This window comes from Mastigoproctus giganteus, chromosome 2 (genome assembly GCF_048544385.1).
Source record: "Mastigoproctus giganteus isolate SK-2022 chromosome 2, ASM4854438v1, whole genome shotgun sequence".
NCBI lineage: Eukaryota > Metazoa > Arthropoda > Arachnida > Uropygi > Thelyphonidae > Mastigoproctus > Mastigoproctus giganteus.
Genome location: NC_143576.1, coordinates 255,636,545 through 255,655,583, shown reverse-complemented (window position 1 = coordinate 255,655,583; position 19,039 = coordinate 255,636,545). Strand labels below are relative to the sequence as shown.

General features: G+C 35.8%; 1 protein-coding gene across 2 annotated transcripts in view; it reads left to right on the top strand.

Annotated features, from left to right (window-relative positions):
• LOC150090401 (cAMP-dependent protein kinase type II regulatory subunit-like) overlaps positions 1 to 19,039 on the top strand; it is a 232,000-nt gene that overhangs the window by 71,831 nt on the left and 141,130 nt on the right. For both annotated transcript variants that reach the window (XM_090369101.1, XM_090369100.1), the window contains exon 4: positions 11,139 to 11,222. In XM_090369101.1, coding sequence (XP_090225227.1) covers positions 11,139 to 11,222 — 84 coding nt within the window. The remainder of the gene's footprint in view (positions 1 to 11,138; positions 11,223 to 19,039) is intronic.

The window sequence follows — 19,039 nt, the reverse complement described above, 5'->3', positions numbered from 1 at the left end:
CTCGTGGAGTATTTTTTTTAATGGTATATACGCATTCAAGGCATCTGTGATTAATGTTTTAAAAGCGTACCACAGTTCAAATGTATTCATTCTCTGGGCGATATCTACCCAGTTAATAGAGGCCATGTAGTACCTTAAGGCATCGTAATTTCCTTTTCTGAAATTAAAACCCATTCCTTTGCCTTTTACTTCTGCTACCTCTCTCGTCATCATCCACTGTAGAACTCCGTGATCACTTCCTGCTACTGGTTCCTCTACTGTCAGCCCTGTTATGTCATCTGATTCATGTGTGATGATGAGGTCTAGGATATTCTTTTCTCTAGTACTTTCCCTGACATGTTGATACAAATAACAGTCATCTAGTTGATTTAAAAATTTTGTTCCCCATGTCGAGTTTCCTTCCCATTTACTCCAATCAATTAGAGGGAAATTGAAATCACCCATAATAAGGCATTGACGCTTACTTGCCCATTCCATTTGCATGTAGAGGCTTTTGTCATAATCTTGACAATCACCTGGTCTGTAGATTACTCCTACTCGCATTATACCTTTGTTTCCAACTATCTCACACCATACAGACTCTATACTAACATGTGAAATGTCTGAATCCGGGAAAGCTATCGTCGCACTCAGGCTGCTTCTGATAAGAAGCATTACCCCACCACCCCTTCTATCTAACCTATCCTTCCTAAATACATCATACAAGCCGTACTGAAACTCATCATCCCCAATTTCCGGGTGGCACCACGTCTCTGTAAGCCCTATTATGTCCGCGTTACTTGTTTTAACCAGCAGTTCGAATTCGCTCATTTTATTGACGACACTTCTAACGTTACTGTATAAACAATTAAGATTTACTGTTCTTGTATATTTAACAACCCTAACACAACCCTTGAAGTTTTTTAGGCTCTCTTCCCTGATATTAGCTACCCGCTCATGTGAAACGTCTTTGCCCCCAGAACATCTAGATAATACGTCCAGTTGGGGGTAACAGATAAGAACTCTTAAGGTATGTGCAAGAGTTACATTGACCAATATTATCAGATAAACACGTGTCAGTATTACCCACATCCCCCCCTAACTAGCAGTTTCCCTGAACCTTTAAGGTATCCTCAATAATACTGGCAAAAACGTTTGCACCATCTTTGTTTAAGCGTATCCCGTCTCTACAAAACAAATTCCTTCTACCTACAAGTGTAGGCCATGCTGATAGAAATTTCCCCCCTAAAGCCTTGCAGATTCCTTCAAGTCTTGAGTTAATCCACAAGGCTCTTAACATATAATCCCTCCTATCGTGTCTGGGCAGAATTGCAGACACATAGACACTATGGCCTTGCTCGCGACATTTCCTCAGCATGGTCCTGTATTTTTCCAACAAATCGTCAGATCGTGTACGTTTAATATCATTTGTACCCACATGAATAATAATATTTTCTTTACCCCCTTTAAAATCTGACAATCTGTTGGTGACATCATCAATAGTTGCTCCCGGCAGACATACCCTGGTTCTGCTCCACCTATCTTTTTTACAAAAAATATTCCCCGTTTCCCTGACAATGGAGTCTCCTAATAAAACAATGTCCATTTTAACCAGAGTAGTTTGCACTTGGTTTTTCTGTTTTGAGGCTCGAATCGGGTGTGTATCACTTGGTAGATTTCTGGAGTTTTGAGTCCCCGACGAGCTCCCAGATGCATTATTTTCGAGGGCAAGCACTCGTCTTTTCAGGGACTCAAATTGTTCCATCAGTGCACCAAATTGTAATTTAAGATCGGTGCACTCCTTACATCGATCACAAAGAAAAGAATCCCCAGGTGAGGTAGGATTAGTCACCAGGTTGACCTTGGAAAACATTCCACAGGTTCCACAACGGATTAAATCATGACTCACCCGTAAATCACCATCTGCTATTTCCGTGTGAGTCACGATACCCTGTGACGTGTTTAAGGCAGATCTCGTAACTACCATTATAAAATTAAATAAATATCAATGAAAGTAACTTTAAAAAATTATATCTATAATATTATTAAAATCAAACAGTTAGAGGAAAACCTATAACAAAATAATCCAACAATATCTAAATAAATCAAATATTTAAAAGCACTATCCAAAAGTAAACCACTTAACTGAGGAGCCCTGTCTGAGCGTGTCCGCTCACCTCCAATATGTCTATGCTTATGTTGGGTTGGAGGTTGAGAAGATGAAGGAAGATATATGTCTATATCTTCCTTCATCTTCTCAACCTCCAACCCAACCCTGTACCAAGTACTATAGGTTCTAATATACCTCTTGTGTTTGGGGTTTTCATTAAAAAAAAAAAAAAAATTTCTTTCTATTTATTTCATACCCAAGTTTCACAAAAACCCTACAGGATTTAGGTTTATTACATCCTGCAAATACAGTTATGTCCATAAACCTATAATGGACATCCTTCCTAATAGTAGGATAATTAATAACAACATTCCAGTTATTAATGCTCTGAATACCGACAACATTTCTCATGTGCAAACTTTTGATTTCAATAGTCTGTTCATCAGCATAGACCTAACCAAACTTAAAATCGGTTTTGAATGAAATTTATAATAAATACAAACATATTATTGGTTGTTATTCAGTTTTTTGGTGCAATCTCATTAATCTCCGTGTCTCCAATAACTACATTTTTGATGGCAAATCTGTATACAGTACTTGCAAACCAAAGGTACCCCCATGGGTAGCCCCGCCAGCTGTATCTTAGCTAACCTGTATCTATACTGGTCTGAGACCTCTCTACCCTCAGATATTAAACTTTACAGATATATTGATGACTTATTGGTATTCAACTACCCTACATTTTTACAGGACTTTGCTGGTATTTACCCTTCAGAACTTACTCTGGAGAAAACATAATAATGATTTTTCAGCCAGTTATTTAGATTTGGATATTAATATTAGCAACCCTCAAACCACAATTAACATATACAATAAAAGAGATGCTTTTAACTTTAACGTAGTTAGTTTTACCCACTGGCACGCTAACATTTCCAAAAAAGTACATGCTAATATAATACTGTCTCAATGCATCAGAATTGCTACAATATGCAATAGTGACAATCTCTTTGCTGACAACATTAAACAACTCCATGATAAATTGCTATGCAATAATTTCCCTACAGCATTCCTCTACCATCATTTCAAAAAAGCAGTAAATATTATGAAATTCAAAAAACTTATAAACTACAACTTTGATATAAGCAACATATTTACTGTTTGATTACATATTACTTTCAGGCTTGTACATAATAAAAATAAATTTTCTGTTTATACTCCGGGATGACCAAATGGTCAGAGGAGTTTACAAGGTAGATTGAATACAAGAAACAGCACCGTATTCAATAGTCATGGGCTTGAACCCCCGTCACTCAAGGCATGTGTACTTAGGCACCCGCGTGCCTGACCACTAGGCAGAGAAATACGTCAACGGGAGGATTCAGTGAATACATCTGGCATATATAAGATATGTGGATTTCTAATGCGTGTTGTTATGGTTACTGTTATCATCAAGCATAGCTTCTTTTTTTTTTTTTTTTTTTTTTTCGATTTTCTTCTTCTTTTTCTTCTTCTTCTAAGAAAACCGCGCTTCTGAAAGTTGAAAACTAAACATACGAATCACAAACAAATAGAGAAGAGATATTCCCAAAGTGGGTGGCGAAATTTTGAATTTTAAGCATCGAACTAATCTTAAATTATACTCTATTTCTGTGAAATACCTTTTTTCTATACTTTCCTGGACAAAGCTTATGAGGGTAACTATTTCTCCTTCGGAAGCTCCTCAGTCTCCATTTTCTAGTTTTCCTGCTTCCAACAATTCGCTATTCTTCCATTAGTTTATGAGAAAAATATATATTAGCACTTCAGCTACAAAGTGGAAAGTGTGTTATACATTGGCAATGTAAAATCAAACACTGATCCACTCATCCATGGAGTGAAAAACGTCCAACACGGTTGGCAGGATTCTGACCCGGAATCAATGTGCTGCCACATAGACACGATATATGGAAAGCTTTAAAAAAAACAATAATTTCCCGATTTTTATTGGTTCGATGCTCACAGTGTAGGAAACTTGTGCCCACGGATTGGCAATGCATGGGGGTATTGTGTTCGAGGCATTTGTCCAGACATCTGTCCAGGGACCAGCTATGGTATGGGTTTAGCAACCCTGGACTACCTGTGCACAACTATATTACTCTTCTTCAAAATGCTTTCTGTCCTTCTCGTGCGCAATTAGGCTGACCAAAAGCAATATCGAGATGCTATTCCTCTACTATTATTTCTTTCTTTTTTCTTCTGATACAAAGTTTAGTGTCTTTTCTACTACTTGGTCAGTCATAGTCTCCCTGTGCTGGTACTTTGCCTTATTTGTTTATTCACTTACTTCCCTGTAACACGGGATGGTTCACTTTGACGACTCCACTTTTTCCCCCTCACATGTGGTTACTTCAACTGATATAAACATTCTGGACAGAGGTCTATCGGCTTTCTTCCTTGGGTCTCCAATGTTGCTCAGTAAATACCACACGCAGCTATTTCACCAGTTCCGTTCCAAACACAGTAAATTGGCTTTAACCCGACTTTATCCTGTAATCTACAGTTACTTTTTTAATTTTTGTAATGTATTGGTCTTTTTTATTTCAAAATTTTTATTCTTCTTTTTGCTTTAATAAAGTTTTATTGGCATTTTTTTATTTTTATATTTTTTAAATATTTTATTCCTTTCTTTTTGGTCTCTGTCGGGTCAGCTGTGATTTATACATTTTGCACGTATACATCATACCAGAAACAGAGACCGTGCTTATTGTGGTGGCTCCTACAGTTTTGGCTGCCGACCCTTTGAAGAAGTAGTTAAATCCCTAGGACCCACTACTTTAGGTAATGTCGTTATTATTTTTATTTTTATGTTAATCAATTTATTTCAGGTTATCTCCTTCACTTTACAGGCTTTCTCAATTTTTCCATGGTAATTACAATTGATAGATCAGCATCCCTTACCTATACACTGAATATAAACATTTGTCTATATAAGTTATCTTGGCCTTATGGCCTGCTGTATACTGTTATGTTTATATACATATTCAGCATCTATAAAGTACATACTATACTTTTGCTATAATAACTAGATTACAGACTGATGTAATGTTCAATCTACTATTAATGGAATTAATCTGATCTGGCAAAAAAACTTTTACATTTATCCCTATTATATATATAATGTGAAAGTAGGAGTGAAGATGTTAGTGAAAGTTACATAAGATGCCAAAAGCTAGAGGGAAAAGAATGTGAATATCCTGTAAGTTATGATGAATTAGGTAAAATTATTGGCTGAATTATAAAGCCAATTAGAGAGGAGTGAACTGTAAAGTAAAAATGAAAAATAAATTAAAGTGACAAATAAATAAATAAAAGTAATGGTAGCTAGCATCAGATAAGGGTGAATAAATTTGGCTATATTCAAAAGGGTGTAGAGAAAATATGCAATAAAGTCTGATGTTAGCAAAAGTAAATATTGATACATGATCAGATATTCAGGGGACAGATATTCAGATCTTCAGGGGACTACACCTGATCATGTATCAATATTTACTTTTGCTAACATCAGACAAACATATAGCCAGGGTTTACTCAGTAGCGCTGCATTTCTAGGTGGCACCAGTAAGCAAAATAAAATTTGCCACCCTCAATGTTGAATACTGATAAGCGTTAACCAATCAGAAAACAATATCAAAAAAAATTTAAGCGGCCTCCTGAACTGCCGCCCGTAAGCAACACTTACCTTGCCTATCCACTTTCGGCAGCCCTGGATTTACTTTGCTTAATTAAGACAACATGCCATTCAATTGTGGCAGGAGACCGCGGTACTCAAGATTACCCTACAATTGTCTCCCTCCATAAAATGTGGTTCGGTCGGATTTCTAGAGGTCACAACCATAAAACAATAAAAACAATTAGTAGTCCTCTGTTTATTGGGCTTTTCTGTTAGTGCAATCTATTATAAATGGATAGTAAACTCGATCTTATTGAATTTGCGATAATACCGACAGCTGGAATCCTGTGGGTTATTATGGTGAAATGTGTTTACACTTCCATGAAATGTTCAGTCATATAAAAAAATTAATTTTTAGAATGTTCTCTTCATTCTTATTTTTTAAGCTTTATAACTTGTTACTCCGTTCTTACTTGTGTGTATCGTGTTACTTGCAGTTTGTGTGTACCGTGTCTTTGTTATTGATTGCTTATCTCTTTTACTGTTTTAATTTTTAACCCCCACCCACAAATGTTAGTGAACAGAAATATCAACTAGTTAGTATGTACATATTACACTACGTATTAATTAAGCTATGCATGTAAGCGTAAATTTTTTTTTATTTTGCTAACCTGTGGAAAATATTCTTTCAATTTTCACGTATCATTTAATTTTTTAATTGATAAGGTAATGAAGTGTAAATTTGTACTTAATATATCTTTACTTTTATAGCCTGTGGATAATATTCCTCCTATTTTCACTAATTAGAATCACTGTTTAATAGAATAATTAAAATTAAATTCACAAACGTGATCACAATGACCGGTGCTTACTACGTATCATATAGTTAACTGTACTTTTCTATGGTGAGTTCATCATAACATGATGGTTGGTTGGTTATTTGGTTTTTAGGAGCATTAGCAACTAAAGCCATATTGCTCCGGGATATGCGGTGGTCATTCTCTGACCTTTCCACATCCTCCGTATTTGGTGGTGACGGGCTCGAACCCTGGTCTAATCAAGAAGTGTATGCTATGCACTGCTGCTCCTTCCCACCTGGCTACGGAGGCGCCGATCATAACATGATTTGATTGTACAGAAAATCAATTGTAAAAAACATGAAACTTCGCATAATTGGAGCAGCTGCTTAATCGGGCCAAAATGCACTAGTCCTGATTGGCATAGCAAAAGCCTCAGGTTCCTTTTATCAAATGGCTTTTTTTTTTATGAAAACCACAAACACAGAAAGTATTAGGCCGACCGGGCTAGCCAGGTAGGTAAAGTGCCTGCCTGGCAACCCAAAGGTCGCGGGTTCGATTCCCGCCTCGGGCTTGGATCACAGTAAAATGCAAAAACTTTGGGAGGTGCAATATGGCCATAGAAGCTGATGCGCCAACAACTAACAAAAAAAAAAAAAGAAAGTATTAAAACCTGTTGTACTGTATGTGGGTTGAAGGTTGAGAAGATGAAAGAAGACACTTGTGGATATTAGACTTGAATGTCTATAGATTTTAATTTTCAGGAAATATGTGTGAAGGAAGCTTATTCGAGAAAATGAGGAAGAAGAGTTGGTTATGTGAGCTTGAAGTTCGACAGTAAAAGGATGCTGGCTGGTTGCAGCATGTATTCGGACTGGTTTGGAAGAGAGAAGGGGGAAATTATAGAAACAATTTCAGAAGAACAGTGCCCATGGAAATATCTACAGAAAAGACATGCAGCAGAAACAGAATATCTGTGAGACAGAGTGGAGAGACTTTGTAAGAGATGGATCATTAATTAACTTAACTTGAATTCTTTTGAATGGAGTTTAGAAGCCTGAGAGAAGTTATGCACATTCCTCCCGTTCATTTAGACAAACATTTGGAGCGAGTGGGTGGGTGAAATGAGAAGGGTTTTTTTTTTTTGGCTGATGCTATATAAGCTTGCTTTCTTGCATTATATGCCTTTACTAATGCTAATGCTAATGCTCCCCAAATGTTGGAACAATATTCCATGGTAGGGCAGATTTTAGATTTGTAAAGAGCAAAAAGCTGTTTAGAAGAAAAGTAACACTGAGAGTGAAAGAGAAAACCCAGTTTTTTAGATTCAGAGGAAGCAATATATGTGTAATGTGCTTATGGAAAGCAAGTTAGAAGTTAGGGTAATCCCTAATAGAAATATGTGAACGTCTAAAAATCAGTGTGTCGTCAAAGATAAGCATAGAATCAGAAGAATCCTTTTTGTCAGATATAAGATTGGAAAGAGTTTTAAAAGGATTGAAATAAAATACAATATCTTTGCTCTACTGTAGAATTACCTAGAGATCAGCATTTAAGGAATTAGTAGTGGATATTCGAGAAATTGAAGCTGTTTTTGCAGAGCAAAGTTTCTCAAACTGGAAGGTGGAATACAAATATGCTATCATCAGCAAAACTATGGATAGGATTTCTGGTCAGTGGAAGAAGGTCATTAATATACAAGAGGAAAAGACTGTAAGAAAGAACTCGACCTTGGAGAACCCCAGCATAAGTGGAAAAATTATAAGACAGCTGTCTACGCAGTGGTCAGAGGGGAAACTGGATACTCAATTACACAAAAAACAGTTGGAAAACCATAAGATGGAAGCTTATTTAGAAGATCTTTATGTCAAACACAATCAAAAGCATTTCAGGTGTCAAGAGCAACTGCTTGAGTTTCACCAAAAATTGCCAGTGGATCGACACCGATGAAATCTATACTGGCAATCATTGATCAGATGGAAGATTTCTAGATAGTTTAGGATTTGCCGATTAATGGATATTAGCATTAGCCTTGGTTGAGGCATATGATGCAAGAAAGCAAGCTTATTCAGCATTAGCCAAAAAAAACAACCCCTTCCCATTTTGCTCATCCGGTCACTCCAAATGTTTGTCCAGTTCAGCCTTAAATTCATTTAAGTTTTTTAATTTAACTACCCGCTGGCTAAAGGCAAACTTTCGCACATCTATTCTACAACTGTCTTTCCTCAATTTGAATCTATGCACCCTCAGGTTCTTAATCTGAGCAAACGGAAGTATCCTGTAAGCATTGAGCCTGCTCAAACCATTCAAGGCCTTATACACCTCGCAGGTGCCTACTCTCCAGATGCTGCAACTTGCAGAACTTAAGCCATTCTTCGTAAGCGCACCCCTTTGTTCCTCTTGCCAATCTTGTTGCCCTTCTCTGTACGCGTTCCAGCAACTCTGCATCCTTCCTAAAACGAGGCCTCCAGACCTGTATACTTAAGGTGTGGCCTGACCATTGCCTTATATAAAGAGATAATCACCTACTTGTCTCTGCTAGCAAAATTCCTATATATCATTGACAAAACTCCAATGACCTGCTCTGGCAGCTTGTCTGCACTGCTCAGAGAACTTCATATCTGAATGCACAATTACCCCCAGGTCGTTTTCATTCTCCACCTCCCGAGTGTAGTACCACACAGTTGGCACGTTTCTTTTGGGTTACTGCTACCTATATGCAGTACTTTGTATTTGTCAATGTTAAACTTCAGTTACCACCATCTGCCTAACTTTTCTAGATCCTGTTGCAGTAGCATACTGTCTTTAGTGTCACTAACAATCCTGCCAACCTTTGTATCATCTGCAAATTTGGACATTAAGCCTGATATACCTTCATTGATATCATTGTTAAATACAAGGTGCCTCCGTAGCCAGGTGGGAAGGAGCAGCAGTGCGTAGCACATGCTTCTTGATTAGACCGGGGTTCGAGCCCGCCACCACCAAATACAGAGGATGCGGAAAGGTCAGGGAATGACCACCGCATATTCACGGAGCAATATGGCCTTAGTTGCTAATGCTCCTAAAAAAAAACAAATAACAAATTGATAAATACACAAAACAACAATGGACCCAGCACTGAACTCTGGGGGACTCCACTAATAACACTAGTCCACGTAGAGCAGTGTCCATTTATTACCACTCTCTGCCATCCCTTTATCCATTGCAGCAACTTGCCCTTAATGCCACACTGCTTTAATTTGTACAGTCCACTCAAAATAGTGGAGGATTACTTTACCATTTCCAGAGTGAGTTCAATTGATGTGTGGGCCTTGAGCCGTGAGTTTCCACTAGAGGCTGGCTCTGTGGAGTGTTTCTTTTGAAAATTTGTAAAAATGAAAAATTTGTACATAAATGTTTTTAAGTAATATTAACTTGGTCTTATTTTGATTTGGTTGCTCAAAATTAGATCAATATATAGCCCAAAAAGCAAATCAGAATTTTAAAAAAAATTTAAAAACATTAATGAACATTAATATCTTTTTTTACAAAAACATTTTACATAAACATTAATTAATAAATTGTTTTCAGATTTTTAAAAATATCAGTTTAAAATGTTGAGAACTGAGTAAATGAAAGCTATGAAATTTCTCATTTAAGAAAACAGTGTCATAAATGTTTTGCCTATGAACTAGGCTTCTTAGAGGAGACCTAAATGAGATCCATAAAGGTTTGAGAGGAAATAGTAAAATGTATGAGAGCAAAATTTTCACTGTTATAAGTGATCCCAGCATCGTGGTGGGTGAGTGATTTTGGTTTTTATGGTGTATGAGTGACCAGGGCTAGTGGCCATATACTGTATTCAAATTATGGGGGAATAGGTTTAAACTGGATTGTAGGAAGCTTTCTTTAATCAGTGAGTCCTTAATTACTGGAGTAATTGTAACCATGGGTGTTTGAAGTTGATATCTTGGAGAAGTCAGCTGAATAAGTACCCGTGTGAGGAGGAAAGAACATAGGCAGTTTGTTTATTATTGTTTATTTATCTGTTATCAATATTTATTATTGTTTATTTATCTATTATTAATATTTATTTTTGTTATTATTTACCAATAATTTATTATTATTGGTATTAGCTAAGGTGCAGCACATGCTTGGGGGTTCCTTGCACCTTAGCTAATATCAGTACTTAATACTAATGGTAGTCTAAGCACAATTATGCACGGGCTTTGCAGGAAGGATTAGAGAATAAAAATCACATAGTTCTTATTAGGATATTTTAAGTTTTCAGGTGAAGCTAAATTTTAAACCATTCTCTCTTTAAATTATTCAGATTTTTTCTTAACTAAAATCAATTACTGAATTAAACAGCACAAGTTGTTAACTGGGTAATCTTCTTTTTTAATAAAAACACGGAACATGTTAAAATTTATTTGAAATTCTCTTATTTTATAACCTGTATTACTTGAACTCTGGGAGGAGGGGTGATTGGGAAAAATTCCAGAGGAGGGGAAGAGCATAGTAAATTATTCAGGTGCAAAACTTTTCAGTTGAATAAATATTTGAAACTTAAATTATATCAATTTAATTGCTTCTTATTTCATTAATTACATTATTGTTTCAGGTTGTATTTCCAAAATCAGATGAACAAAGGAAGCGCCTTAGTGAGGCTGTTCGAAATATACTTTTGTTCAGTACTTTGGATGATGTAAGAATTTAAATTGTTTTTATTGTACACATTTATTTATCAAGCTTTAATTATAACAGTTTATAATGTAATAGTTATTAACTTAATATTTTATGATCCTTACCATCTTGTTCCCTGTTATGGGTTTTACAGCATATCAGCTTCTTACACTATATTGCATCAGTATGTTATGTGTGTGTGCATGTGCATACATTACTTTTGCATCGAACTATGTTGATTCCCCTATTGTGCAGGCTTTTTAATCTTCATAATATCCTCTTCGGGTTGCTGACAAATTGAATAAATATTTTACATATACAGTCATGTATATAGTATGAATCAGAGCTGTACTACTCAATATGTTCTACGTTGATAATAATATTAGTAAAATAATAAGAGGAGTTTACCTCAATATAGTGCGTAGAACACTTCCGCATGATACCCTCCAGAAATTAAAACAGAAAAAACGAAAAAAATCGACAACTTACCGGTACATTAGAGTAAAATATAAATAATTAAATAATCAATTTAACACAATTCAAATCAATTTAAAACAATTAAAAATCAAATTAACGCAATTAAAAGAATCTAACGAAAATATTCAAAACGATTTTCCTTCCTGAAGCTGACTACGCTTTTCGACCGTATGTCGTGATCACAGGAATGAAAATTACCGAATCGGGTTAAACCTGATACTTAAATAGGGATTATTTGTCTTTGCGCATGCGCGTAAAGGTCCACACATCGGAGATCAAATATGGCCGCTGAACATTAACAGAATTCTCGTGTAATTTAATTTCAACGGTTTCTGCAATTAATAGTCGCGTATAATTACGTTGAACGTTAAGTATTTTGGCCTCGTTAAATAAAAAAGTATGTTTTTCGTTAATGGCATGAAAGGCTAATTCTGACGCTGCTGAACGAGAAGCATGAACTGAGGGTTCATGTTGATTTACACGAATATTAAGAGAAAATCGGGTCGAACCTTGATAAGACAAGTCGCAATCACCGCAAGAAATGTTGTATACCAGATCATTAATTTGTGTTGCGAATGCTGAAAGAACCGAGCGATTGTTTAGTATAGTGTGTAACTTTCGTATAGGCCTAGCTACAATTTTAAATTCGGTATCTTTAAAGAATCTGTTAAGCTGTTTGTGCCACTGTTCAACATATGGGGACAGAAATAAAGTATTTTTTGATATTACTATTGTTGATTGGTGTAGTATTTTGTATCCTATCCTTAGCTTGTACCCTAATTCGGTTTATTGTGGTAATGGAATAACCCCTGTTTAAGAATCTGCTAGTTAATATTTGTATTTCTGAGTCCAAAGCAGATTCTGTCGTTGAATATTTATAGGCATTAAGAAATTGATTAAAGATAATCGATCTTTTGTAGGTGAACGGGCGATAGCTATTATAATGTAGAAGCATACCGGTGTTTGTAGGTTTTCGATAGATGCTAAATTGTATTTTATTCGAGTCCCGGGTAAGCGAGAAATTTAGAAAGTTTAATGACTTTGTATCTGTATCCTCCCTTTCCAATGTAAATTTGAGTCTAGAATGAATATTATTAAACGAATGTAAAATGTCTTGGATAGTATTACTATCGGTAATAACTAGCACATCATCTAAATACCTCCCATAGTATGTGATACGGGTTCGAAAAGGTGTCAAATGCATCTGCTCAATCGTTGAGAGATAGATCTCTGACATTAAGCCACTCAGGCTCAAACCCATTGGTAATCCAAAAATTTGTTTGTACATCTTTTCTCGAAAGGTGATGCAATTAGCCTCAACTAACAGTTTAATTAAGTGAAAAATTTCCTTAATAGGTAGCTTCGTATAATTAATCGGTGTCGAGTTTTTATTTAACATATCCCAAATAATATCTAATGTGTATTCAACGTTTACATTTGTATATAATGAGGTAACATCTAGTGAGAATAAATTGTCATTGTCGCCGAGTCTACAGTCTTTAAGCTTATTAAATAATGTATCATAGTTCTTAATCCCAAATTGTATTACCTGTCTAAAGGGTTTTATAATGTTATATACATGTCTGGCTAAGGATGAAAATGCCGAGTTCCTGTAGGAAACAATAGGTCGAATAGGAAACCCAGTCTTGTGTAAATTTACCTGACCGAAAAGTGCAGAAATATTGTATGTTCTGGACTTCAATTCCTTTAACTGAACCATAGTAATGTAGTCATTTTTTCGATACGTGGTTTACGTTTTATTGTATCGATTGACCAAATTGGTAAATATTGCCGGGTCTACTTCACGATAAGTGGAGGTATCTGACACAACTGAATCTAACTTATTAATATAATCATGTTTATTTAGTATTACCACCGTATCTCCTTTATCTGCCCTCTGTATAATAATGTCCTTATTTCCCCGAAGTTCTCGTAAAGCTGAACTGTCATGTGTATTCAATTTAGGAAGTCGCGTTTCTTTTATGTTATTCACTACTTGGTTAACTTGTTGAATAAATACATCTTTTTGTGGAACACTACGAAGTCCAAATTCAATATCAATCACGCATTGTTTTTTAGGCAGTTTTCGAGGTGGTAAATTATAATTTAGTCCTTTGGATAAAAGCGAAATCTGGTCCTGCGATAGTGTACACGAGGAAAGATTTGTAGCCTGTTGATATGTCGGTTCGTTGGATACTGGGTAAGGGGGTGTTCGTGAACTAGCTGACATATTCTGTGGTAGCACATTGTGTATCTGTGGGGGGGGAGTATGTCACCCAACTCGTATGAACTTGGTCGCAAGCCCGCGACAATGTGTTAGAATTCGCATGAACGTGTCTTGACCTATCCGATAATGTTTGCAACTTATTAGCGTGTCTGTTTTTTATTTCTGAGGCTGTGCTTCCCGTCGCAAATCTATGGAGGTCTTCAATACAGACCAATCGTTCGGATGTAAATAATTTTTTAATTTATCGCGAAGATTCCTAACCTGAGAAAGGTATTTTTGTTTATTCGAATATCGAGATTTTAAGGCAAGCTTAACAATATTACGCGATGTCGCCAGTGTTAGTTGTTTTATACCTGAAATTTTTTGATTTAAATTCACCCTGGAAAACTTCGGAACAATGTTGTTTTGAAGGCAATATTTTAGAAAAGAAATACGGTAACCTTGGGCCGAGTACCTTAGTGTAGATTTTATGTAATTTTGTACCAAGCCATTCAAAAAATCTCCCATAGTTGTGTGTATCGATTGTTTACTGCTGGAGAGACAGGAAGTGAATGAAATAGTCAATAAGAGTTTAAAAATTAATTAGATAGTATGAATCAGAGCTGTACTACTCAATATGTTCTACGTTGATAATAATATTAGTAAAATAATAAGAGGAGTTTACCTCAATATAGTTAATTCTAGTTATTACCGATAGTAATACTATCCAAGACATTTTACATTTGTTTAATAATATTCATTCTAGACTCAAATTTACATTGGAAAGGGAGGATATGGATACAAAGTCATTAAACTTTCTAAATTTCATGCTTACCCGGGACTCGAATAAAATACAATTTAGCCTCTATCGAAAACCTACAAACACCGGTATGCTTCTACATTATAATAGCTATCACCCGTTCACCTACAAAAGATCGATTATCTTTAATCAATTTCTTAATGCCTATAAATATTCAACGACAGAATCTGCTTTGGACTCAGAAATACAAATATTAACTAGCAGATTCTTAAACAGGGGTTATTCCATTACCGCAATAAACCGAATTAGGATACAAGCTAAGGATAGGATACAAAATACTACACCAACCAACAATAGTAATATCAAAAAATACTTTATTTCTGTCCCATATGTTGAACAGTGGCACAAACAGCTTAACAGATTCTTTAAAGATACCGAATTTAAAATTGTAGCTAGGCCTATAAGAAAGTTACACACTATACTAAACAATCGCTCAGTTCTTTCAGCGTTCGCAACACAAATTAATGATCTGGTATACAACATTTCTTGCGGTGATTGCGACTTGTCTTATCAAGGTTCGACCCGATTTTCTCTTAATATTCGTGTAAATCAACATGAAGCCTCAGTTCATGCTTCTCGTTCAGCAGCGTCAGAATTAGCCTTTCATGCCATTAACGAAAAACATACTTTTTTATTTAACGAGGCCAAAATACTTAACGTTCAACGTAATTATACGCGACTATTAATTGCAGAAACCATTGAAATTAAATTACACGAGAATTCTGATAATGTTCAGCGGCCATATTTGATCTCCGATGCATGGACCTTTACGCGCATGCGCGAAGACAAATAATCCCTATTTAAGTATCAGGTTTAACCCGATTCGGTAATTTTCATTCCTGTGATCACGACATACGGTCGAAAAGCGTAGTCAGCTTCAGGAAGGAAAATCGTTTTGAATATTTTCGTTAGATTCTTTTAATTGCATTAATTTGATTTTTAATTGTTTTAAATTGATTTGAATTGTGTTAAATTGATTATTTAATTATTTATATTTTACTCTAATGTACTGGTAAGTTGTCGGTTTTTTTCGTTTTTTCTGTTTTAATTTCTGGAGGGTATCATACGGAAGTGTTCTACGCACTATATTGAGGTAAACTCCTCTTATTATTTTACTAACAGTCATGTATGAAAAAAGTTTTTAAAGATGGGATAACAGAAATAACACAATTACAGAAACTCCTTGATTTACATAATACTTGACTTACGGAAATTTGACTTTACGTAAGTTTTTTTTCTGGCCGGTGCAAACTTAAAAAATTCATGTAAATGTATTCTGCATCCCATAGGAATAAATGGAGGTATCATGAAAATATTGTAATGTGAATCCAATAACACTGTTTTTATTATTATCATTTTTTTGTAATTCATTCCAAGTCCTTGGAAGTTGAAACTTTTGCTAAGCTATTTATCTCTCTAAAAGGTCATATTTATAACGGAAATTGCATTACCCTTTCATCGTTATCATATGTTCCGTTATAAGAATCAATTTTTGAACGCCTTTGTGATATTTCTCTAAAGCATGTTTCTGGAGGTCACGACCAAAAAACAATAAAAACAATTTGCACTTTCCGATTTATTGGGCTTTTCTGTTAGTGCATCTAATTATAAATGGGTAGTAAACTTGATCTTATTGCATTAGCGATAATACCGATAACTGCAATTGTGTGGGATTTTACGCTATTATGGTGAAATGTGTTTTTTCCCCTTCACTGAAATCTTCAATCATATAAAAAACAAATTTTCAGAAACTTCTCTTCATTCCTATTTACGTATTACAATGAGGAAGAGAAAGCGACCAACGAAAACTGCAAGTGGTGGTGGTGGTGGTAGTGCCAGGAAACAAAACAAAATTCATTTAGAAATGAAGATGAAAATGATTAAGAAGTATGAAGCAGGACAAAGTTTGTCATCTATTGCAAGGGAATTAGGTCTCGCTGCTTCAACAGTGAATATTATTTTAAAGGACAGTGCTTGTATAAAAGAACATGTCAAAGGATCAACGCACTTAAGATCAATAGTGATCACAAAACAGTGTTCAGGCACTATATTAAAGATGGAACAGCTGTTAATAATATGGATGGAAAATCAGATTCAGAAGCGAGTGCCCCTGAGTCTAATGGCCGTTCAAGCAGAAGCAATAACTATTTATAAAGATATTAAGGATAAGTACGGCGAATCCCAACCCAAGTTTGTGGCAGGCAACAAGTGGTTTAATAGGTTCAAGCATCACGCTTGTTTCTATAATGTTAAAGTATGCAGTGAAGTCGCCAGTGCCGATTCTGCAGCTGCAGAGAAATTTTGTGATGTGTTGAAAAATATTATTGATGAAGATGGCTATTCACCACAGCAGATTTTTAATGTTGACGAGACTGTTCTGTATTGGAAAACAATGCCGGATCGAACATACATTGCCAAAGAGGAAAATACAATGCCAGATTTCAAGATATCAAAATATAGGGCCATGCTCTTGCTTGGGGCTAATGCAGCGGGTGATTACAGGTTAAAACCACTGCTTGTGTACCATTCTCGAAATCCTCGTGCATTTAAGGGCATCAGTAAAGCCATCCTACCCGTGCATTTCCAATCAAATCAGAGAGCATGGATAACAATATCTCTCTTTGAGGATTGGTTTAAATGCTGCTTCATTGAAAAATATTGTAAAGACAATGACGTTCCTTTCACGATTTTGCTTCTATTAGGTAATGTTCCTGGACATCCTACGCATCTAGATGATTTAAATTCGAACTTGAGAGTCATATTTCTATCCCAAACACTACTTCACTCATCCAACCTATAGATCAGGGTGTTATTTCGAATTTAAAAGCATACTATTTATGCACAACATTTGCTCAGGCATTGTCTGCAGTAGACTTTTATGTTAAGAGAAATATTACAATATTTACCACTCCATTATTAATAAGGCCTGGGCGGAAATCACTAAAAGTTGTTTAAATGACGAATGGAAGAAAATATGCCCACGGCACGTAAAAGGCTACGAAGGATTTGAAAAAGACGAATCGTATGAAGAGGTTACAGATAAGATTGATTTGGATTTTATTGGCGCATTAGCAACTCAGGCTATAATGCACATACAGATAAGATTGTAAAGGTTGCAGAGCTACTTCAGTTGGAGGTTGATGCCAAAGATGTGGAGGAGTTAATAGAGGAAGAAGAGAAGGCATTACTAATGAATAACATATTGACTTGCAGGCAGCAATAGTGAAAGAAAAAAATGTTGACAAAGCTCAAGATGAATCAAATGAGCAGCCGGATGCTTTATCACCAGAGAGATGGCAATGGCAAGGTTTGAGAAGATGGATCCTGACAGTGAACGATTCTTAAAAGTTAACAGAGGGGTGAATGATATGCTTACTTGCTAGAATAAATCTATGATGAAAAGAAAAAAGCCACCGTCCAGTCATTCATTAATATGTTCTTTCCTAAGGTTGAGCGGCTGACCCCTTCTAAATCTCCACAGCCCCAACCTCTGCAGCTGTGTACTTATCAGCTGAAGACGTCTATTGTGGCAATGATGCTCGAGAGGTAAAACTTACTGATGTTTTGCCTGTCTCTTTTTTTGTAATTTTATAACTTTGAAATTTTTTTTAAATTGCGCGCTTTTGTAATTTTTCCTGCGCATGAGATAGAAAAATTGAATAAATTCAATAAATAATTCTATTTACATGTTCGTCGAACATTTCTTTTTTAATTCAATCAATTCAGTGAGCACAGTTGCGAGTGCTGCACAAGCATAGGAGAAATTCCCCGACTTACGTAGTGTTCCGTGGAACACAATCCTTATGCAAGTCGGGGAGTTCCTGTATAACTCAGAGCTAAACTGATTTTGTGATAATTGAAAGGAAGGTGGAAGAGGTGTTGTACTTAAAAACAAGTAAGACAGCTGTGGCTGATGGAATCTATTCAAGTTCATTAAAAGAAGCAGCAAAAACACAAAAAGTTTTTAAAAACACAGAAGTAAACTTTTATTCATAATTATATTCTTGCAGTTTAGGGAAGGTTCCTATAGATTGGAGATGTGCAAATGTTAGCACATTGCATTCCACTTTCCATTTTGAGAAACCTTGTTTTGCCCAATCAGCTTCAACTTCTCGAATATCCGCTACCAATTCCTTAAATGCCGATCTCCAGGTAATTCTTCAGTGGGGGAAAGACAACTTAGTTGATTTCAATCCTTCTAAAACTCAGTCTTGTCGTATATCTTGGAAAAAGGATTCTTCTACTCCTATGCTTATCTTTGGTGACACTCCGATTTCTAGGCAAGTTGATATATCTCTTTTGGGAATTACCCTGACTTCTAATCTCTCCTGGCACG